This window comes from Sylvia atricapilla, chromosome 5 (assembly GCF_009819655.1).
Source record: "Sylvia atricapilla isolate bSylAtr1 chromosome 5, bSylAtr1.pri, whole genome shotgun sequence".
Classification (NCBI taxonomy): Eukaryota; Metazoa; Chordata; class Aves; order Passeriformes; family Sylviidae; genus Sylvia; species Sylvia atricapilla.
In genome coordinates, this window is record NC_089144.1 from 38,079,304 (window position 1) to 38,103,552 (window position 24,249).

Sequence of the window (24,249 nt, forward strand, 5' to 3'; positions counted from 1 at the left end):
ACAGAAGTGAAGAAGGTGTTCATTTCTCAGCAGGATATTGTCTGAATGAGGCAGACTACTTCAGACATTGCTGAAAACAATCTCTTAAGACCCATACTGTCTGTGCATTTTAATGTTTAATCACTGCCAGAATTGCCTTTCTTCCAGCTCAGCCAAGGCTGGACCAGTGAATTACCAGTGAATTACTTCTTAGCCTACATGTTACATTGCACTTGTTTTATTGGTTTACCATAGGAAGCAGTTGATGAATTATTTGATTTAAATTTGATTTGCCAAACTTCTTCCTTCCAGAGAACTTGTTTCTGCTAATTGTTTATTTTTCCTGTCCCTTTCCCTCCCCTCAGTTTGGGGCAGGACACAATGTCAGGTAGCATTCAGAGTGGCAGACCACATGCATATGACCATGAGTGGCTGTCATTACCAATGCAAACTCCTTTTTCGGAGTTGTTGATCTGTTTCACTCCTGTCGTCTAATCAATTGCCCATGTAATATGTGACAGATATCGTTTTGTAAGTGGCTACTAACATGCCTTGGCTTTTATTTTGTGCATTCCCCATCCTAACCATACTGCTTCCAAGCTTTTGCATCAGCCTGTACACTTCCTATAGCTTTGAAGTCCTTTTCTGTCAGCTCAGTTGTCTGTCTGCTATGGTTTATCATCCTGTCTCTTCAAAAGAAGGGAATGCTGTTTTGGGGAGGGGGATGAAGAGTAAGGTGGGGTTCAAGTCCAGTATATTTTATATTGTAACCCAATGGTAAATTGTATGTAGTTAAAATCTCTGGTGATAATCACTTGACTAGACTTGATGTTTTCCTAGGGATTTGTTCTATCTAACTGACGAAGGGTATTTATGTGACAGGTGTTTCTTTCCAAGACCTCACCTTGTCATTGTCTTGAGCATGTCAGCTGTGGTTTTTCAGATACGCTCCGTCATCCCGGCAGACAAGTCAGGAGGAAGGCAAGGAATGGCTACGCTCCCATTCAACTGGAGGCCTGCAAGACACTGGCAGTCAGTCCCCACTTGTTTCTCCTTCAGCTATGTCTTCATCTGCAACTGGAAAATATCACTTTTCCAACCTGGGTAAATGATTTTTCCCTCCACTGTTTCTCCCCTTGCTGTAATAGAACCATAACATTCAACTGCACATATTTCTTAGTCTACTAGACAAGGTAGTTTATTTTTAACATCTTCATCACCATATTTTTGTACCTCACTAATGAGGGGAAACTCAGCATTGTTAATGAGCTGGATTGAGGTAGCATGTATTTTGCACAGAGAAAAAGAACACAGATTCTTTATTACTTGACTAAGGAGACAAATTTTGAGAGGGATCTGGAAATTAGCTTCTAGTTCAAAGCCATTCATATTTTAGGTTTCACAGTCAGTAGGATTCTTTTCACTGATTTTAGTGAATGTCAGAAACTAAATATATTGACCTACATTTTTCCTACATATAGGCTTGCTTTGAGATAGAGCTTTTCAATGTGTTTCAGTAGCTGGACATGGCTATAACTGCACTGGCCCAATCCAAAGCCTAACCTTGAATGTAATACATGATTTTGGGATGTGAATCACATTGCAGTTTTATTTGATTATGAATCAAGGTTTAGATTTGGTTCTTCTGAATCTTGGTTCAAATTATTCCAACACAAGGTGGGTTTTTTTCTTTATTTCTTTCTTTAACTCTGAATAAAAAATACTTTTCTGCAATGCACTTGACACGTACCTAAGTTCACAATGAGCTTTTTATGGTTTAGGCCCTTACTGAGGAATTGGTAACATCCTTTGAAGCATTAACACTTCTGTCACTCTGTCACAGCTTATGGCATCTATAGGTTATGATCACTCAAAAGAAATTCGATCAGACATACATGTTAGTCTTTACTACATACAGGCAAAGAAGTTGAGCTATGCTACTTTTAAAAATTAAATTGGTTCCTTGCACAACAAGCCACTGCTTTGAATTTTCCTTCTGTAGTTTTTTAGACACTGCTCTTTGTAAGCAGCAATTTTTCAATATACTATTTTTTATTTAAAATTATCTCCTTTTCTTTTCATTCATAGTTCTTATGAACTCACAATAGAGAGCAATATGGGGTTTAAAATTTATTTTTTAATTATCCTTTGCTCTTTTCAGTTTTCATAGCTCTGTGGAATAATTTGCTCTCACGACACAGCTGTTCTGGTAGTTTACAACTTAGGACAGATCTTGGATGATCTAAAATAAGAGTCCAAACACCGAGGCTGAATTTGGCCAGACAGTTAGCTTTTTCTTCTAGGCATTGAGATTGTGTGATTCAGGGGAACCATATCCAGGCTTATCTTCCTACTTTTTTCTTTGCAATAAGAATTTTGCAAAGGCTTTATGTAGGCTCATCAATGCTGTTCTTGATTTCAACCATGTCTGACTACACTTGTTAATTAGAATGAGATTCAACTGAGCCCTGTGCATAAATTTTGTAACCTAATATAGTGGTAGGTACTCGTGAAAATCAACGGATAAATGTCTTGCATATGCAGATAAACTTTGGTCTTGACAGCAGTCAATAATACAGGTATATAAGAATAAAGTACTGTTACTGAAGAGCTGCTTACAGAAATACTTATGACCTTTTATTACTTTTCAACTTTTCACTCTCTCCCATTGATTTTCTGTCTTGGGCTACCAAAGGATGTTCAGACACCAGTGTTAGTTTTTCCATGTATTTTACAGGATTAATCACATCCAGCTCCTTTGAGGCCACCTGCTTCATCTTTTTGTTGTAGCTTTAAATATAGGAATAAAAGCCTTCCATTTTCTCAACGGCATGAAGTCCACCTAACCGTGCTAGTCCTACATTACAATTTTGTGCAGAAAAAAATCACTTAATGGAAATGTGCTTCATTAACAAAGCTTTTTATTCCAGTGAGTCCAACCAACCTATCACAGTTTAACCTTCCTGGGCCCAGCATGATGCGTTCAAACAGCATCCCTGCACAAGACACTTCTTTTGATCTCTATGATGACTCCCAGCTGTGTGGCAGTGCTACTTCCTTAGAAGAGAGACCACGAGCAATCAGTCATTCAGGTTCATTCAGGGACAGCATGGAAGAAGGTAAGACTGAATGACTACTTACATTGGCAAACACATCCCAAAATAGATGTCCAAAGCAAAGTAGAACTTTAAAATATTTCTTCTGCACCCTGCACCATAGTAACTTCAATGATTTTGAGAAGCTTTTAGTAATCCTGTTGAGTTGGACTCACAAGCTTTCCTTATACTAAAACACAGAAGGTATTACTTCCACCCAGTAATAATCAATGCTGTATGTATCTCATATATGTACAAGTCCTCTGTCAGAAATTTTGGAGAAAAGGAAGCCATTCTTGGAAAATTATTCTTTTTTCCTCTAAATCTGAAATGTCTGAATGTACGTTGAGTACTATATTTCTCTGCTTTCTTAGTCCTACTTCTATGCTTCCTTTTTTTCCCGAAAAACCAGGGCTACTTAGCATCTCCTTACTTTTGTAGTCATTTAATCTCCCCACTTTCCTACAGCTTCCTACAGCAAACACCATGTGAATTTCTGCACTGAAATTCTGTAATCTGAACTAACTTCACTACTTTATGCAGATTGTTACTGTCTGCTTTCTGAATGCTATCTGCAACATCTGGAACTTGGTGAATATATTTTTGGTTCGGTTTTGAGTTTTGCTCTTTTTCATCCACAGAGAACCTGATACCTTCTAATTAAATGCACTGTAACATTTTCTTCAGACTAACATTTCTGTTAAATCTGATTATTTGCAGAATTCTCATCAGTGCAAAGTCCTTACCCTTTAATTAAAAAAAAAATAATAAAAAAAAAGACAATTGAAATTCCATGGAATTCATTCTATAACACTCATCTTGTTTACTGCTAAGTGATGCCAATGTAAATTGTCTTTATAACAGGCAAATAAAAGAAAAAAGCTTTGTCTTAGCCCTGAAGGTCATAGTTACAAGGTAAAAGGGGGAAAAAGTCATAGATAAAACAACAGGCAAATAATACTTCTACTTTTTGATTCCTTTTACTGTATTTCAGATGATATGTCAGGCAGACATCTGGGTATGTAATACTAGCAGTAGGGTGCAGGGCATTCAAGCTGTGATTTGTCAGCACAGAGAGGATGGCTGACTGCACAGAAGAATATCACATAATTCAAGGACAGAGCTGACTACAGACCTTTTGTGAGGCACAGAATTATCAAAGGAAATGCTGGAAGAATAATAGAGAAAACAAAGCAATTTATGCATAGAAAAAGAGGTGCTAAATGTAGAATTTCAGTAATGGGTCACCAGTGGGTTTGATGAAAGCTTTTTCATTGGTTAGGTTTCATATCCAGCTGGAGTAGATGACCGTGATCAACATGAGTAAATGAAAGTCAATGCAGCAGTAATAAACAGTTTTCATCAGTTTACAGTCATTAGAGATTAACATGAAATGATGCTGTTAGAAGGTCAAATGGATTTTAAGATAGGAGCTCTGAAGAAGGTTAAAATGAAACAAGTGAGATCATGCATAGAGCCACTGTGTATGAATGCAGAATGGCAGATTAGCTGAGACATTTAAACCAGAGACTGAAAACTAAACATACTTTGGAAGCCACTCCACTTCAATGGTCAGTGTACCACATTTGTATAAATACAAAACTAGATTTAAAGTCCATTTGGCTATCCAAATATTCTTGTAGTGTCTGGTTTTTGCATAGAGGTAGCTATTATACCAAAATATTTTTTATCAAACCCTGGCAAATTACAAATACAAAAAAAAATTCTTATTAAACAAAAACAAAAGAGGTAATTAAATAAATTATCTTCTTTGAAATTATCTAGAGATATAGCCTTCCTCGGGAGAGTCATCAGAAGCAAAAAAGGGGCAATTTTTTTTGCAGTTTTAGTCTTCATTTTCCATTTCAAGGTAGGCCAGGAACCCCATTTCTCAAGGTGCAGCCCTGCAACATTCACTCAATGCTCTTGAGGCTGACTCCACTGAGGATTAGGGGAAATATGGCACTACCTCTCACAGTTACCTGTTCTCATTGACTATAACTACAGAGGTCAGCATTGCTGAGGAAAGCTTGGGAGCTCACCCCACAGAATGTGAAGTGGTTTGCAAAGTGTCTCTTAATAAAATCATTTGCTCAGCTGAGGACAGGTGTATAAACAGCTCGATTTCTGGTTTCTCTGAAGAGTGTATTTATCAAGTGATTTCTGTCAAAGCAACAGAATTGATGCTTGGTTTGCTGATAATAATACAGAATGACATTGGCTCTCTCACCTGCCTCATATACAGGAAAATGGTTTTTCTGTATAGAACAATCTTTCTAAATGCAGGGAAATCTATCAATAGCTATTCTATACTAATAGCTCATAATTGCTCTTTGTGGAAAATTGGTTCTCATTTTAAAAATGTGTTTACTTATTGAGCTACATGGGGGAAGTTTTATGCTTGCATCAATCTCTCATGTTATTTTCCCTTTCTTGAAGTACATGGATCCTCATTATCACTTGTCTCCAGTACATCCTCTCTCTACTCTACGGTGAGTATCAATATTTTAGAGAAGAGTTCTGCCTGCCTCTGTTCTTGTTCATTGTTCGTCAAAAATTCAATACTTTGAGACCTAGAAGAATTAGAATTTTACTGCAGTAAAGTAGAAATGTTTATTTTCACCCTTGTACTACTCCATAATATTTTAGAAAACATTATTTTCATCTTTTTATGTGAGCTGCTTGTAAATGTTTAAAATCACCCAGCATACATTTTGAAAGCTAAAAATAAGGTGAATGTCTGAGTGTCTCTTTCATGGGGTCCTTATGCTATTGTAGTTTACCGTTTTGAGTCATTTTGCTTACTTTCAGCTAGTGCATAACTTAGAAAATTATTTAGATCCTGGTGTTGTTTGAGGTAAACTTGAAAATCAAAAGATTGCCTTAGGGTAAGGGATATGTAATTTGGAGTCTAAATCTACTGATTTTTCTTGCAAGTGACAGCATTTAGATGTTATTTACAAAGAGAAGAATAACTTTATAAAATTTTAATCTTTATTAGTTAGATTAATTAGATTGAGTAATATCTGTTTCTATCTCCAGAACTTGTTCTGAGTTTGATTTTTTCCTCTATTTTATTGTTGGGTTTTGGTTTTGTTTTGTTTAATGCTTATGGGGGGGTTAATATATTTTACATCATTTATTGCTTTGATTTTTCTATTAACAAGAAATCAGCCATAGGGGAGCAGTTGAAGGTGTTGGGATATTCCCTTGCTGATACACAGTAGTTACTTTGCAAACTCCTCACTAACTACAATTACACACTGCAGTAGCCCCTTTTCACAGGAGAGCAACCCACTTACCTGCTTTCATCCCATGCATTCATGAATAGTGTGTGTCCTCTCCATATTTCCAGGTGGTGAATTGTGTCAGCTGACATTCCAGAGATGGACTTCTCTACCCAGAGCCAGCAGCAGTTCTTGCCTAGGAGTAACAAGCTCATGCAGTTGGATGCAGTTGTAGCACGTGGCAGCTCTGTCTCAATGCTAAACTCATGTTAGCTTGAGAAGTTTGTTGCATCCGTGCACACTGGTGCCCTCATAGTTCTGTTTAATTGTCTAAAGGTTCATACAAGGGAATATCTAAAACATCAAGTACACATGCTTTGGTTTTTTGCAGGTCTTAAAGTGCAAGTTGCAAGTCATTCCAGTTCAAACCAGTCCTGAATTATTTGGAAGCAGGAGAAGGGAGCTGAAGCTGGGAGGTGTAGATTGTATATACAGGCTGGCTTCACATGAGGCATAACTAACATTCAGAGTTAAGCTTCTCACTTATATTTTGGTGGTTGAAAAAGTCTTTAGAACTATTTCCCCGTCTATGAGACACTACAATCAGTTTGCTTGGGAAGGTGTGTCAAAAATAATCATTCAACCTTCGATGTCAAATTGTAGAAGAATGTTATGAAACTGATAGATGAAAAAAAAAATCAAGTTATAAAGTGACACAGTATACTTTCAGCACCCAGTAACTAGTAACTCTGAAATATCTGTGCTCTGATGTAGTGTAATATAGCAAGAATTTACTAATACTTACTATTTATATAACCTGTTATCTTTCAGCATAGTATTTTGGAAATATTAACTAAACCCCATGATAGTAAAGAATGGTATTTTTCCTGCAAAATAAACTTTAAACTGTTTACACGGTTCATATTATAAATATCTTTTGACTGTGAACTCACATTGCAGCTGAGCCCCACTCCTTAAGTAATCGATTATGTAGGCAAGATAATTAAAGCTGCAGAAAAATCTGAAAAGGACCAGAAAGGAATAAGTACAAAAAAAAATTTATAGGATTCACTTTTAGTGAAGATTTTTAATCTGAATTTCTTCTGCTTGAGCCTTCTGTGAAAATAAACTTTCACCACTTAATCAAGAAATTATGCACAAGTGGAATATGGAAGAAACATGAAAAGTTTAACACCCAGTATCACATCAGCTGAGTGAAGAGAGCAATGGGATAGCTTCACAGGGTGATCTCAATTAAATTCAATTATCACATTTCTCAAGCATTGTCTTAAGCCTTAGTGCTAGTGTTTTCTGTGACCTAATCACTGGAGAAATAGAGACAAAGTACTAAAGAAGATCAAGACCTTCACGTATAATTAGCAGAGGATAGTTGAAAAATCTTCAAATTATTCTCTGAAGATTGTTTCTTTGACAATTAGAATATGAGATTCAGAAGATGCATTTCATTATTTTCTGCCAATGAGAAAGTCCAATGACACAGAAGTTCTGCATCCACTACTACTTTCTGTATATATTGGCTTTCTTCTTGACTGGCATTTGGGTTTTACAGGACTTAATTTGCATAGACTGGAAGATTGTATGCATGTACAGAGAAGTCTGTTTTGTTTCACAGAAAAATACACCATGTCAGCAGATGTAGTAAATTGACTCAGTTTTGGCTGTGAATACATTTAGCCCTGTGTGTAATTGAAAAAATTATGATAGGTTGTTTCAATCTCCTCCTGCTCAGTAGGTGAAACACTTAAATTTTCACATATTTAGTTAATTGCCAATTTCTCGCACTGGCTCTCAACATTAGTTACACTTTGACTCCCTAGGCTTCATTGATTGTGCTAAGCCATGCACAGAGGAGTTGTGTAAGGACATGATATTTGTACCTTAATTTTTCTTCAAAAAAAGAAAAAATAATCCTTGCAAGGATGGGATGTGTGCATATGATAGAGAAGTAGAGTGAGAAAAAGACCTTTTTCCTTTTAGAGCCTATTGGAACAATGGCTGAGTCCTGGGTTACAGTGGTGTGAGCATGAATTTAAGCAAAACTGCTCAGACATATTTGGTTGTCAGATTCTATTTTTTAAGTTTATAATATGTCCAAAATCTAAAATCCTCGTCTTTCTCAGTAATTTACTTCCTTCACTGTCCACAAATCTGACTTGTGGGAGCCACCTCTTTGAACTTAGGGAAAGGCAACACTTCCTTGTGCATTGAGGGAGTTGTCTGGTAACAATATGGAGCAATGGCTTCATGAGCAGGTTAGGTGATCCAAGAACAAGCACCATGTTCCCACATGGCTGTTTTAGGGAAATGTCACCTAAGAAATCATAAGGGGCCATCATCACCTCAGTCCCTTTGGGACTCTCCATGCATTAGATATTTGAAGTTAGAACAGTGGGAATAAAATATATTTTTCTGTAAGTAGATCTCCTTTTTGAAAACGTAGATCAGAAAGTTAGTTTGTTACAGTATATGTGTTACATCAGTGCTGAAAAGAATCTCATTAAACTAAATCATCCTCACATGGTGATGTGTCAGGTATTAGAGTAGTTTCAGCCCAAAGCATCTCTAAGTTTGCAAAGGTACATATCATAGCATCAGTCTGCTTAGTGACTGCTAAAGATAAGCATGTATGGAAAGGGGCATTTTCCAGAGATCTTCTCTTACACAAGGTAAAGCAAAAAAACCCATTTCTATTATAATTCATTATAATCCTAACAGCCCATAATTAATGCCTATTAAAGGCTCAAAGGCAGCTCTACTAGTTTGTAATAATACAGAATAAGATAGTCCAGTGACAGAAAATCTTCTGAAGAACCCTTAACTTGTGTTGTCTTAGTGTTTCTAATGTTGTAGATAATTTCTTTACCTACATTTTCCTTTTACTGCTTACTTCTCCTCCAGATAATGTAAACTGCTTCTCTGAACATGGGACACTTTACACCATGGGGTGTGGATTGATTTCCAGTACATTAACTGATTCTTATTTTATGTTATAAAAGGATTCATTTCTCATGGCATGCCATTCTTTTCCATTAGAATTCCACTGAAGCAAGATTTATCTGTCCACCAAATGTCTCCTGAATAGGACTAATCCAGTGCATAGAAATGGAATGACTTTCAAAGATTTGCCTTACAGTGGTTTCGTTTCTTAGCTTGTTGGAAAAGGCTGCTGACACATATATTGCTGTGTCAATATATGACACAACACATTGCAATATGGAAAATACCTAAATTTTAAAATAATATTAGCAAATTTAATTGAAAACTTTAACATGTCTTGATAGCCCTTAATATTTTGGTCAGTGCTCTGTATGGAAGAAATTACATTAAAATGCAAGTTCCCCTGACCTTCCAAAAAATATATATGTTTTACAGGTATGCTGTAAACTTCTCTTATCAGGGATTACTTATTATCATATTAGGCACATTTCTTGGTATGCAGTAAGGCAAATATAAATCCAGGAGCCCTAATAATCATTGCAGCATAAAAATTTGTTGTGTCAGACTAAGGTCCATGCAGTGAGAGCATAGTAAATTTTTGTTTATTTTAGAAATGTAGCTGCAGTTTCTGCAGTTCTGGTTCTGCTCTCCTTCTCTCCACCATTTCATTTTGTCAGTATTCTGGCAAGATCTTTAGGGTTTCAGCTGGAGCCTTGCCAAGCAAGTTGAAAAGAGTTCAATTTATTGTTTTTACTGGATACCTTCCTTAAATGTAATGGGTGCATGAAGCTATTCATTTCCCTTCAGTGTAGGTGCCTTTTATGTTCTCTTACTGCAATTATGTTGCACACTGATTCTAAGCCTTTTCTTCTTTGTTTTCTTTCAGGCAGAAGAAAAGGCACATTCAGAGGTAAGAACTTTTCTTTATTTTTATACTTCTGAATTGCCTTAAATTATTTTATAGTTCATTATTTAGCTGTTTTGGCTAAACTGCATAGTTGTTAGGGAAAATACATCCTGGTTTTTCATTGCCTTTTTAGTATTGGTGAAAACCTGGTGCAGCTTTAATTGTACTAGAAGGTGTTTTCTTAGCATTGTGCTGAGGTAAGCCTCCTGGATGTCATTCTGAAAAGATGAAAAAGAATGAGTGAGAACTGAGTGTTGAGTGGAGGAGCTGAAGATAGGTCTGATTTCAAACTTAATACCACTCTGTGCAGAATCTAAGGGATTGTGCAGTTCAAGGTAAGGTGCTACCTTTCAGGAGGAAAAATACTTCAAATGATCACTTTGAACTTCTCTCACTCGCATTTTGCATTGTATTAAATTTCTGAAACTGACCACTTTGATGGACGAGTGCAATGCAGATTGATTTCAGATATAAATCAGATTTGACAGGGAAAATCACTCCTTTCTCCTCACAGTGTATAAGAATGGGTAACAAGTCTGGGTCAGCAGCTGGATACAATTACAGCCTTTCTTAAAACGAAGTCCTGGTTGTATTAAAAGGGCACCAAAGAGTAGCAGCAATAAAGTACAGCACCAAGGGGTGCATTTCCACTTCACAGAGTGACATGCCTTCCAAGTCCTGCATTTATGCTGCTCCTATTTTTACTATTCTAATCCAAGAAAAAATCAACAAAAAGATATTTTGAGGAAATTGAGCAAATAAACATATCCTTCCCTCCTTGCCGCAGTATATTTCAGTATAATTTCATCTAAGATCACATTTCTTAAAACAAAGAAGCTGAAGAGGCATGCTATAGCTCAGTAGTATAAATTACAATTCCTCATTTTACTGCCTTTTATATAGGGCTGTATATAGTGATGAAACAACATTTCTTTCTTGTGTATTTATACATGATATTTTCTCAGTATCTGGGTCTGCTTGAGATGCTCTTACAGGAGATGTTAAACAGCAGTTCATGAGACCTACCTTTGTGAATTTGCAAGAACAGGATGAAAGTGTAGCTTAAGCCGGAATGTCAAATAATTGCATTTAAAAACCAAAGAGAAAACTTGGAATAGTAAAAGGGTCAGTCCAGCATGGAGAACAGCTCGATAATGTGCCCCTGTTGCACTGAGCAAGTGTAAATGACTGAGCTATTTTTGTGTTATAGAAGTACAGGAACATGTTCATGTTGCTTGTGCAATATTCCTTGTTGGTTTTCATGGGAGTCATAAAACTAAAGTACTGCAATGGTCTTTACTAGTGACTGTAAATGTTCCCTTTCCTAAGCTGATTTTACTTCTCTGGAATAATTTATGTCTGAATGTGAAAGGCTCTTCAAAGTAAAACTCCATGCTGTGCTTGATTTCAATACAATGCCAAGAACTCCCTGTACGATCTCGAATAGGTTTAAATGAGCTTAAAATGATGTGTAAACTGCATGCTATGTATCTACCCCAGCTGAAATGGAAACAGATTCTTTTCTTAAGGATTCTGTTTTTTATTAAAGGATAAAGGAGTCTTGGGTTTATTTTCATGTCAACAGCACATTTAAAGCTACATTTATTTTTTTTTTAAGTTGGCAAGCAAGTTTCTGAATATTATGCAAGGTTTAAAGAGGTTGCATGTTTGAATTTCAGGGACTGTAGAGAAATGTATTAGAGAAAAAAGAAATACTGTTTTACCTCACCTAATTTTAGACATTCTTAAAGAAAACATCTACGTCTAAGGTAGCCATTAAAGTCTTCTTCATGCCAGTCAGTGTGGGAGTACATATCTCAGTCTTATCTTATCATAATCTTAGTCTAATGCATGCCAACATTTAACATATGTTGGTTGCATCAAGGCACAGTGAACTTCACCCAAATCAACTCATATTTCAAAACCTCAGACCACATCCAGGGCGGCTCTCCTTGATTGCACTAAGCATATATAAGTGTGGAACTTATGGGATTTGGTAAAACCCTATGACATTTCCCTTGCAAACAGAGGATAGTACATACAAAGTAATTAAACATTTGCCAATATGTGCTTCCTTAACCAGCAACACTAAGAGACAACTTTTAATAGCTTGTATTTCTGGATAGTTCTGAAGTTAAAATCTGAGGCTAAGACATGGTAAACCTATTGGTGATCTCTCAAGAAAACATACAAAAATAACTACAACAAAAAGATTTGGTGAAATATTGACAGCAGTCTGTTGTTTCTCTAGCAAATTCAGAAACTACGGAGAGAGTTGGTTGCATCACAAGAGAAAGTTGCTACCCTTACTTCTCAACTTTCAGCAAATGTAAGTATTTTTGCTTGTGATGATAAGTAGTATCAATAAATACATTAATCAATGCCTGTTACTCAACACAGTCTTGGAGACTTCTACTACTTATATATTTATTTATTTGGATTTTTTTTTCCCCCAATTTAATTACTTCATTAAATTTCTATATTTCCCCAGCTTCAAGTAGATCTTGTGGAAATGGAAAGTAGACAGTAAAAATGGAGAGTTTCCACACTGTGGATGTGATGGTCCTATCCTTTTCAGTTTCACCCTTTTCTTAGAATCAGTTATGAAAAATGGACAAAAGTAAGGAGACACAACCAAAGAAGGGCATGATTTGTATATTCTAATAGAATTCATTACAGTTTCATTTCAAAAAGACAAACCCTGAAAAATACAGCCAGGTCTGAAGGGGAGCACAGTGTACAAGTGTATATTGAATTTATGTGGTATGAAACCAGTGCTGATAAATAACTAATTAAAACTGGGAGCTTTCACAGAGAGCTTTCCATTGACATATATTGGTAATATGAGTTATGGAACATGTTATCTGAAAATAATGCCAGATATAGAATGCGAGCTACAATCTTGTCTGGTTGCTGTGGTTTCAGGTGAAGTTACTGAACAATCTAGTATTGTGATTTTTAAATGAGTTCAGACTGCAATTATCGTTACTACTGTGAGGGAAATCTGAGATGCAGTTAGAAGACTGTATCTTTCTGTAGTTCAAGAAAGCAGTTTCCTGATATCTCGGGCAGCCCATACAGTGCCTTTCTTTGAAGTGTAGGTGTTCTGAATATTTACATTTATGTTTATATTTATGCTTATATTTACCCCTTTTTTAAAAGAAATTATTTCCTGTTGTGATAAAATAATCTCTAGCTCTGTGAAAGCTGCTTGTTCATATGTGACTTTCATACACGAAAATGTGGAAGAGCTATGCTTAGTACTTTTTTCTCTGTTCAGATGGCTGCAGAGCACCTGTGGGTATTTGTACATCTGTAGCAGTGTAGGTTGCCAGACTCCTCTGAGTACTGAGAATGAACTAGTCACTCAGACGATGTCAGATTGCAGTCAAACATTGCAATGTTTGTAAATTCAAAATCTGGATTCTGACTTGGGTTATTCATTTGAGAATGTATAGCTAGAATAGCATATCTATATTGGGAATGGAGTTCCTTCACTTGCATGTTTTAGACTCTGACCTTCCTCTTTACCAGTTTGGCCAGTTCTTCACTAACCTATTCTGAGAGCAATAAAGTAAAACCCACACTGAGAGGTCAGAAGAGCTAAATCAGCATGCTTTTGGCTGATGTGTTTGCTAGTGAGTCTATTGTTCTCTGCAGGGCATTTCTTTCCCCAGCAAATGCAGAGATGCAGCAGCTCTGCATGGAAGAAGGGAGCACGGGAGATGGTCTCTGGCTGGGCTTGTGACACAGCACAATCACAGACACACCCACATCTGCTCTGAATGCCCTGGTGTTATCCAGAGGAGTTATCCAGCAAGCTTCTGATTCAGTGAAAGATATGTCTGCCCACAGTCAGAACTTGGACTAGATGATCATTAAAGGTCTCTCCCAACCCCAACCTTTTCATGATTCTAAATAGAGGTGTCATATTAGTAAAACTAAATTGTTTGCCTTTGGTGGGCTTGTGCTCAGTGCCTGTTTCAAGTGATAACTCAGGCACCTGGTACCACTCTTCTCTTTACTCTGCAGGCAGTAAAATAGTTTTCCCTTCTCTCCTTCCACGCTCAGAACAGAAAACACTAGGATATTCTTTCTAACTGTTGTGTTGAAACAGAGAGTTGAAGGATTAGTCAGTCTCCATCACTTTTCAATCAACCCAGAAATGGTGTAGTCTATAATGGCAACAAGTGCAATAAGGTGAGAATGTCAGAGCACTCTCTGCAGCTGAGGAAATGAAGCCATTTTTTTTGTTTTTTGGACAAACTGTGCCCAGTCTCTCTTCAGTCTTATTTGGAAGTCCTTCACTATACCTCTGGCCAATATGTTTTTCTATTAAATAAACACCATCCAGGATAGTTTCTAATAACATTACTTATTCTAAACAAATTGCCAAAGCCAGCTCCCAGTTATAATCAGATTTGATCCATAATTTGAGGAAAATGAGCCAAGTTTTAAAATTGGTATTTTGGCTTGGTATTCACTCAAACTAAATCAGCTGCATGGATAAGAAATAAATTTGGGTTGATCTGTATAAATCAGATTGGACTGTTAGAAATCTATTCTTATACACTGCCTCTGGGCTTCTGAACAGCTAGCAAGAATGCTTTTTTAGTGATATAACTGTAAGGGCAATGTGTTCAATAGGACAGCCAACAAAATATATGCACAGACAACTGGGTTTGCCTCTCCAGAAGTACCACATTTGGTTAATTTAATCATGTTCTTTTGACTGTTACACACCTTTTAATCCATCTCCATGGAGATATTCTTTAAACTCTAAACCTATAAGCAACCATGAGGCTGATCAATTTTGCACATGCATTTTTTAAATGATACAAGAGAAATCTTTCTTCTTGCCAAATCCCCAAAATGCAGAAATTCCTTCAAAATTAATTTTTTCAGGGGCATGAAACTTAGAGGCTTCACAATCTCCAGTCATGAGCAAAATTATATTCACAATGAATACCATATTAAAAGAAAAGTAGATATTTCTGGATAGTGGGAGTAAATATTTTTGGCAGGATGTTCTCATGAGATACATACTTTACAAAACTTGAAAACTGAAAAGTATTTCACAGTAAACATGGTCCTGACTTCATTCTCTGGTGTTTCTGATATAGAACTTTTAAAGTATTAGAACAACACTTCCACATGAATCCAAACAATCAAAAGAGACTGCTTAAATGTTTACTCCTTCTGTCAGTCCTTCAAGAACTTTATAAGAAGAAATTCTACAAAGTATCTTTTAAACATCAGAAATAAAATCCAGCTTGAAAGCAGAGAGTATATTCAAGTATTTATTGTGATAGAACCACTGAAATTTAGTCTACTTACAGAATTGATGTTTAAATGCCAGTTATTAAGTACTTTTCATAAAAAATTTTGAGAGTTATTAAAAAACAATTGATTTAACTTGGCAAACTTACGGAAAACCTAGATGGCTTTCTACATTTTATGAACATTCATGCAATTTCATTGCCTTAACAATGCATTCCTTGCATGTATTTCATTTATCATTTATTTTGTAGTCTAAGAGACATATTTCACCAGTCACTGTCTTTTAAAGGAGAAATACTCCCAATCACAAAATCTGGAATTTACTCTCAGAGAAGAAGTTAAATCTCTACATGAATAATACTACTGTGACCCATATTTTGAGTCATGTTTGCTTGTCAGTAAGGCTAAAACTTGAACCAACATTAAGTTTAATTCAGAATACCTGTCTTCTCTGTCAATACATCCATCTCTGGCAGACAGAGAACTATATGAACAGTTTGTCTTTTGCGGTGCCTTTGCTAACCAGAAAAATGCTCTGTCCTTTTTCATGCTTTTACTACAAATGCATTCATCTTAGCATTAGTCCTTAGCTCCTCCTAATTTCCATACCTTCACTGTTTGAAAATAGGCAGCACATACATTCAAACTTTTTGTGGTCTGGAGAAGGAAACTGTTAATAGCCATAAATCTTGTTCCCTTATAGCTCATCTTGATGTGAAATTGTTGTTAGCATTTCCTTTTGTAGAACTGAACAAAAGTAGTGTATGAGTGAAAAAAGAGCATCTTATTCGGCTCATTTCAACACTATTTGTGCCTTTTTTTGCTTCTCCACAGAAGACTGTTGGTGACATTAGTACATAAGTCATTAAAAGACTGGCAGGTTGAAATTTGACCTATTTAATCAAGCCTTTGTTTGATACATTATTTTATGCCAAAATCTGTCAATTGGAAGTTACATCTTTTCTCAGGCATTATTGAAAACTGTCCTGAAAAATTTCTTATTTGGTTTCATTTGTTGTTCAGGTTTCATTGGCTGGACTCAAGTACTATGCTTGACTTCAGCAGTTTATTTCATTTGATTAACTACAAAGTGCCAGTGTTTTGCCTGCATAGGATTATATTCAAGCTGGGTCCAGTTGTCATTTGGATGCTTAATTTACAGATTTTCTCTGAGATTCTTGCTTTACCCCTGACATCTGTCTCCATGTGGCTAAAGAGTAAATCTCAATACTAATTCAGAAAGGGCCTGTTTTAAGTGCAGAAAATGTCCAACCAGCAGACTCTGTATGTGACTGACACGGGCTCAAATTCCAGTGAGCAGCCTGACCCAGCCTGCTCAGAGAGACTTTAATCAGTGCTTTGTACTGTATAAAGCTGAAGGGTGCATGCTTGCACATGAGCCAGGATGCCAGCAGAAAGAGGAGGGGATTTGGTGGCTAATGCTCTTGTTTGGCCAGTTCTGAATCGCTATCCTACAGCCAAGCAACAAGATGCAGCAGGCAGCAAACAGAAAAGGCCACCAGATGTACAGCTGCTGCTTGCAATCAACCCGATCTCTTCTGCCCTTTCACACCTCCTTTCATTCAGCAGTATCAGGTGGGAGGAACTTCATTTATTTACTTTTGCTTTATACATCTGAACGCCACTGGTCAAATCCCAAAGTGTGTTGGAAGAGAGGTGCTTCCTCTGTGAACGTCATGCTCAGGATAGGCAGTAAACCTGAGAGCTGAGGTGTTTGGGGTTTGCCTGGCTGGGATAGTTTACTGGGGGAATGTTTAAAATCAAATCTTTCATTTTAGCACTGAAGTCATTCTCTAAGCATGCATCTCTGACTATTTCTAATGGGCATTTCATATGTGAATAGAAGTCAAAAATTAGTTCATACATGAATGATATCTACCAATTATGAACTGTACATCTGTATACCCAATATGTATGTCATGTTAATGATGGATATATTTTGCTGCAGGCATACTTCAAGTAATGCCCCATTGCTTAAATCTAACTCCAGGATGTCTTTTTTCAACTACAAATACTGCAGTCAACTGTGAAGGCATATTTTTACTTTAGAATGAGCATTACATAAAGCCCATGTAATATTCAGGCTACTCTTTGAAATATTGCAATGAGTCATGTATGTCATAAATGAAACTACTGACTCTAACACAGAGATTTCTACCGTGTGAAAGACTAGCTGTATCTTAAAAAAATAAACAAAACAATTCCTAAATATTTTTACAAGAATGGAAACTTTTAAATAAATTAAATCATCCTCAGAAATTGAGGATTAGCAATCCAATCAAAATAAATTACCAAATTTTTAAGTGTAAAAAAGTTTCTAATTAGAATTTTTAATTTCTGATGACCATTATTAAAGACACAGATACTTTTTTCTCTTTGCTTTAATTGTATCATGAATTATTCTGCATTTAACTGTTCAAATTGGAAGTCTGATCTCAGATGGGAATATATACGTATACATATATTTTATATATACTTCAATACACACATAAATATACTGATAATTTGGCCTTTTTCAAACTAAATTTTCTTATTTTGTTGTAAGTATTTCTGTAGGGAAAATCTGCTTAAGTTTTCAAGTAGGAGTTCCCTAGACAGCTGAATAAGTAAATGTTAGCTACCATGGAGGAAGAACAGTTTATTACTCTGAATGTAAAATTAATACTTCAGTAGAAAAATGCTGTCTTGTAATAAGCATTTAAAGTAATGAACAACGCAATTAAAAGGTTTTTTTCTTGAATAGTTTTTGGTCAGTGGGACTTTGAATTGCATTTCTTTTTTATTAGCAAATCAAGACCTAATAGTCTTTATTTGAAATGAGTAAGGAAAAATCCATCATCTTGATCCAATTACATTTACAATGCAAAAAGCCTGGTATAATTATCCTAGAAGGTAATGTACTCTGTCACTGGCTAAATTTTAGTGAGAGTCCTTGTGACATGGCTGTCTTTCTCTAAGGGCTGTCAGAAAATAACCATTTCAGTGGCCTTTGATGACACTTTTAATGCTGCTTTTTAGTACCTAATTTCTCCTATAAGTTCTTTGTTGCCTATTCGTGTACAATAGAGGATAGAGTTGTAGCTATGGAATGGGGAAATACTTTGCACAAGTATGCATAGTTTAGTACCAAAGTACTGTAGTTACTGCAGTCGAATTGCTAGAAAAGGACAAAAGTAATGCATAATTAAACAAATTATTCCTCTTTCAAGCCCTCAGTCCCCACTGTAATTCTCAGAGTAAAGCAGAACCATAGGCCATCAGCAAAGCCATAGATTTTTTATGAGGCAGGGAACAGTAAGCTCCATTAGTTTCCTGTTAAACAAAAGTAATGAAGGGACATTTGGCTAAAATTCTATAGTAGTGCATATTTTGTGTAGCTGATAGTGTTCTGGGTCTGTGGTCATTGTCTTTGGAAATAAAATACTATAGATTAGTCCAAGTATTTTTAAAATGTAGCTAATTAATAAAGTTAAAAGTAAGTTTAAAAAACAGTTACTTTTATTTGCTCAGAGGAATAGAGTAGTAAAAACAACCAAAGGCTGTAGTATTGATTGACAGTTCATTTTATCAAAGATTATAACTTCAAGAATGTAGCCTAAGTTATAAATGTTAAAATAGGAATATATACAATTACTAATTAATCTTTAAGAGATTGTATATTTATCTAGTCTCATGTTTATATGGAGTTAGTCTTTGTGATATGTGTCCTTTACCAAAAGTGTTATCCCTAAGATATCTCTTCAGATGCAGAAAACAGATTGACCACTATACTCATAAGTAATAAAGCATATCTGAGTATACTAGTGTAGTTTACAAGGAGTAGACATTGAATAAGAATAAAATAAGTAGTTTTCAAGGTACCTAAATATTTATAGCAATCCAAAATTATTTACAAATCACAAAAGTCACTCATCAGTATAGCATCTCTGAAGCAGAGATGCAGAAGTAGCCCGCTATTATAGTGGGCTAAAATCTTCCTCTATTTGAGAGATAATATGCAGAGCAAGGTGGCAAGAAGCTCTTTTCCCTCTCCTAAAATGCAGGACAAAATCCTTTTTGGACCATGTCTTTTCTTGATTATACCTCGGATTCCGAGGTATACAGCCACATACATTCAAATAATTTCAGCTATGCTTTTAAAAGCATGCAAATCTGCAACTGAAAAATTTTCCTGGCATTGTGTGTGCCTGCACTGCTATAATAAAAACTAAATTTCCTCAGTGCGGAAGCTCAGTTAATCCATTTGAGCATATAAATATGGTGAGTTTGAGTTCTATTTCCAAGTACCAATGGAGACTTTGTCTATTACCACTTTTGAGATGGTAACAAGAAAATAAGCATTTCCTTATGGTTTTACTATTTGATGTTGGGAGAGAAATGGATGGAATTATTTGGACTTCCTTAAAAATTAAACCATGACTTTCCCATGGCTGTACAAGCTAGTTAAGCACCTAAGTATATTGGGATTTTTATGACCACTTGCTCTTCTTTGCCGACAAAGCTCAGTGCCAGTTACATCTGATGAAATATCATTTGTATAAATTTAGTTTGCATACAATGTAGGATGCTGGTTGTTAAAAAAAAAAAAAAAAAAAGGAAAAAAGAAAAATAAGGGGTTTTTTTAAATATTTTGATCTGTCTCAACTTTATTGCTTTTCATACTGAGAAGACTTCCAGTTTTCAAGATTTTATTTTATATTTATATTTTCTCACATTATAAATGTTATGTTTATATTTTACAAAATATATATATTTATACACAGAGAGACATATATGATCAATATAATATTATTAGACTAAGCAATGACATTTTATAAGACTAACTGTGATAGTTTTTGTTTGAGGCTCAGGATTTTTCTGAAGCATTTTATTTGTGAAGTTAAACTTTGTTTTTCAGGATAAATTACTCGAATTCCTGTTTTGAAGTGTCTGTTAATTGAAAATAATAGCTCCTGGACTTCTCTTTGGGGGCAGACTGCTTTTGGCCAATGTATCAGTAAACTTAAAGCTGGGCATTAAATCCATAACTCATTTCCAGGCATATATACCTGAGCTAATCTCATTGGGGGCTAAAGAAGCCTGAGGAACACTGGGCTCATTTGGCTGATTCATCTATCCAACTTAGCTCAGTCTGAGTTTAAACTGATATTAAAGATCTGGAGAAAATGTGCTTGCCAGAAAAACATATTTTTAAATTTCACATAGATCTGGGAAAATTGCCCTATTATAATGACAAATGTTGTCTTTCTTTCACAGGCTCATCTAGTAGCAGCTTTTGAGAAAAGCTTGGGAAATATGACAGGCCGATTGCAAAGTCTAACAATGACAGCTGAACAAAAGGTACGTTCATCAAAACAGATGCTTTAATGTAGAAAACAGTCAGCAAATTATGTTAGAGTTTTGCTTAAAAAATAAAAAAACTGAAAGGAAATGGACATCTGTGAAAATAAGACAGATTTTTCTTTAATGGTTGCTGCAATCAAATTTTCATGAATGTCCAGCAGCATCTGGAAAAAACTGTGCAGCATCAGTTTTACTCAGACAGTGTCATAAAAAAGTCAGAAGAGAAAATATTTCGGTTCCATAATTTAATTAAAATATGTGTGACTTTAGGTTTAGTCCATACTGAAAGATCCTGTAACAAAAACTTATTGTAAGCTGCTGCAGTGCTTCATTCCAGCCTCCCAGCACCACCAGAATAATAGAATTGCAGGAAACAAAGAAGTTAAAGTAGAGATAAACAGCTCCATTGAGAAAGTTAACAAAGGTTAGGCATCCTATCCATAAGTAAAGTTTGGGTTTTAGCTCTGCTGTTTTGTCTAATGGGGTGGAAAAACTCTAAACCTGATAGGAAGAAATTTAATGTGAGTCCTTTTGCCAAGCTCAGGATTAAGAGGCTGCTTAGCACCTTCCAGGACTGAACTTCTGCAACTTTCTACCCTCATGAATTTTGAACAATGTCCAATGAATGGAAAGGCCTCCTTGAGCCAAACTGTGAAAGAAACTGTTTATCTGTGAGCTGCTAGTCACCACTGGAGTCTGTAGCTATCTACAAAAATAACATTTCAGAATCTGGTTGAGCACCAGCAGATGAAAGGTGGCAAGACTCATTGTGAGCTGGGTAGAAAGTATTTATATTGTTCGCTTTTATTTCATCTTATGGGGGGAAGGAAAAAGAACACAATTGCAATGGAATTTTCTTAAAACCTAAACTTTTAACTATTTTACAAAGTATAATTCCATTAGAAGCAAGTTTTTTTTCCCAGAAGGGGTTAAGCAGTGATATTGAAACAGATCATCTCAAGTTTCTTTCCCAAAGGATTTAGAACTTACTCTTTTCCTTCTCTTCTTTTCTCTATTGTCAAGTTTAAATTCCTTTAACTCTAATTATATAAGTACAGACAGGGAGTAATAAACAAAATATTGCTTATAAAAGCAAAAATAAAATATATTTTTAATAAAAAATCACCTGTGGATTCTAATGCAGAGCTTCCTGCACTCAAGTGGAGTAATTTTACTTCAACTTTCAGAATAATTTCTATTAAACAGAGGCTTTTAAAGTAAATTAGCACTTAACAAATTAAATCTTTTTAATTCATCCATTAAGCAGTAGCCTCACATATTAAAAGATGCACTTCAAATGGTTTCATTGTCTTTCGCAATAAAGTCATTGAGCTTTTCTTAATTTTATATTGAATAAGTGATTCAGACCCTTTAAGATTACTCTTTTTTAATAATGTGTTCTTCTTTAAAACAGCATGATTGCTTCGTATAGAGTAAATGAAAAGTAATATGTTAGTTGACTTCAATATCTCTGGAGAGCAAGTATGCATTCTTTTTAATGTTGCCCTTATAGTCACTCAAGCAGTCCCATAATCTTTAATTTGAACACTCTTCTCTTGTAATTTTTTCTTTTAGCTTAGACAAACATTGTTCTTTTGCCATTATTTTGATCTCTCTTTGCTCTTCCCACAGGAATCTGAACTTATAGAGCTAAGGGAAACCATTGAAATGTTGAAAGCCCAGAATTCTGCTGCACAAGCTGCTATTCAAGGAGCCTTGAATGGCCCCGATCATACCCACAAAGGTATGGGTTTGTTATTATCAAAATAAATGTGGAATTTCTCCCCAGGAAAAAAAAAATCTAAGTCACTACTTTTCTGTTGTTTGGGAGCTCTGTTGCAAGGCAAAGCAAATTCTGAAGTGAATGGTAGGCATACTTGTGGTATTTCCAGAGCTGGAAACCTTGCACAAGTTTCCTGTCTGCCACAGTTCCTGGAGCTTTATCTTCCTAGAGCTGGGTGGCCAGGGATTGATCAAGAGTTAAGCGTGTCCCTGCAATTGACTAATGAAGTACACCAAAGACACAAGCGAAGTCTTACGGTATAACATGCTTATAGCTTGGGAATCCAACCAAAGTTGTAGCTTTGTAAATTGGTGTTCTCATTGGTAAGAGACGGACTGACAACATGAAGCGCTTCATGAAGTGCTAAGTCAGTGCAGGAAAGCAGGTTTTACATTCCAGATGTTGAATTAATTTGTCATTGCAGTTAGGCAGATATCGCATGATAAATATGTAATTCAAAAGTGCCTGCTGATAAGCAACAGCAAAGGAATTACTTGACAAACATAATTGCAGTATTCGTTTTTGAGAGTGTTATTGATCTTCCACTAGAGAGGTCATTATTTAGGTGTTTGCCTTAAGGTCATTTCACTGCATGACTTGAGTGTAGCAAAGAGAATTTCTAGGAAGTAGAAAATAATCTAAAAAGTAAGTTCCCTTGGTATTAGTGGGCAAGAATAATTTCCAGTCATTAAGATATAGTTATCAGACACTTTTAAGAAATTGAAACTTAGAAGCCTCCACAACCATTTTTAATATTCTCCATTTCCAGGTTATTTTGTTTCATTCATTTTTAATGAACTCCTGCCTGTTTCCTTCCATCATGGTATATTAGAAGGTAGCATCTGAACACTGATTAGGGCTGCTACAAGTCAAGTCGTGCCTACACTCCTCAGAACTGTAATACACATGGCACTGATATGTCGAAGTAATCCATGCGCTCAGCTATGAGGATAGACATGCAGAGATTGCTATGAAGGGTCATTGCCTTCAGGACAAGAACAGCCTTGTTTGGAGAAGCCCCTGAGTGTTGGACTAATTGTATGCATCCCCCTTGGTCCCTGTGTGGTTTCTCACAGGCTTCAGTAGCTTCAATCTGAGCCCCTGCAAGCATCAAAGTGGCTCATTTATGTTCATTTAGACTGCCTTTGAGGAGGGAGATGCTACATAAATGTAAGAATTTTTACTGTATTGAACCAGAAACAGATTTCACCATAACTTCTTTTCTTTAGATTTACGTATAAGGCGGCAACATTCTTCAGAAAGTGTTTCCAGTATTAACAGTGCTACAAGTCATTCAAGTATTGGAAGTGGTAATGATGCTGATTCCAAAAAAAAGAAAAAGAAAAACTGGGTAAGTACTCAGCAGGTTCAAACCTATCTTTTAGCTATTATGTCATTTCCTAGTGTCTGAGGAACATAATGGTCCATTTCATCTACAGTGTTCTTGTGGGGCCAGATGGATATCAAGAAATTCATGTGTATCCATACTGTGACACTACCACCAAACTAAAATTTACTGAATATCAGCAGGATTTTATTTGCCTAAGTCAGAGTAATTAAACCAAACAGAAGTAGAAGCAACAATTACAACAACAAAACAACAACATCAATTTAAATTAGCTGTTGTGACCAGAACTACCTCTGGGCAACACTGAA

The 24,249-nt window shown here is 35.9% G+C and overlaps 1 protein-coding gene across 1 annotated transcript in view; it reads left to right on the forward strand.

The window, feature by feature from the left end:
- The window catches only part of NAV3 (neuron navigator 3), a gene marked incomplete at its 5' end in the record, with an annotated part of 137,357 nt that overhangs the window by 90,061 nt on the left and 23,047 nt on the right, over nucleotides 1-24,249 (forward strand). The window contains 8 exons of the mRNA XM_066319210.1: nucleotides 923-1,083; nucleotides 2,910-3,098; nucleotides 5,514-5,566; nucleotides 10,146-10,169; nucleotides 12,418-12,495; nucleotides 20,724-20,807; nucleotides 22,443-22,554; nucleotides 23,823-23,944. Coding sequence (XP_066175307.1) covers nucleotides 923-1,083; nucleotides 2,910-3,098; nucleotides 5,514-5,566; nucleotides 10,146-10,169; nucleotides 12,418-12,495; nucleotides 20,724-20,807; nucleotides 22,443-22,554; nucleotides 23,823-23,944 — 823 coding nt within the window. The remainder of the gene's footprint in view (nucleotides 1-922; nucleotides 1,084-2,909; nucleotides 3,099-5,513; nucleotides 5,567-10,145; nucleotides 10,170-12,417; nucleotides 12,496-20,723; nucleotides 20,808-22,442; nucleotides 22,555-23,822; nucleotides 23,945-24,249) is intronic.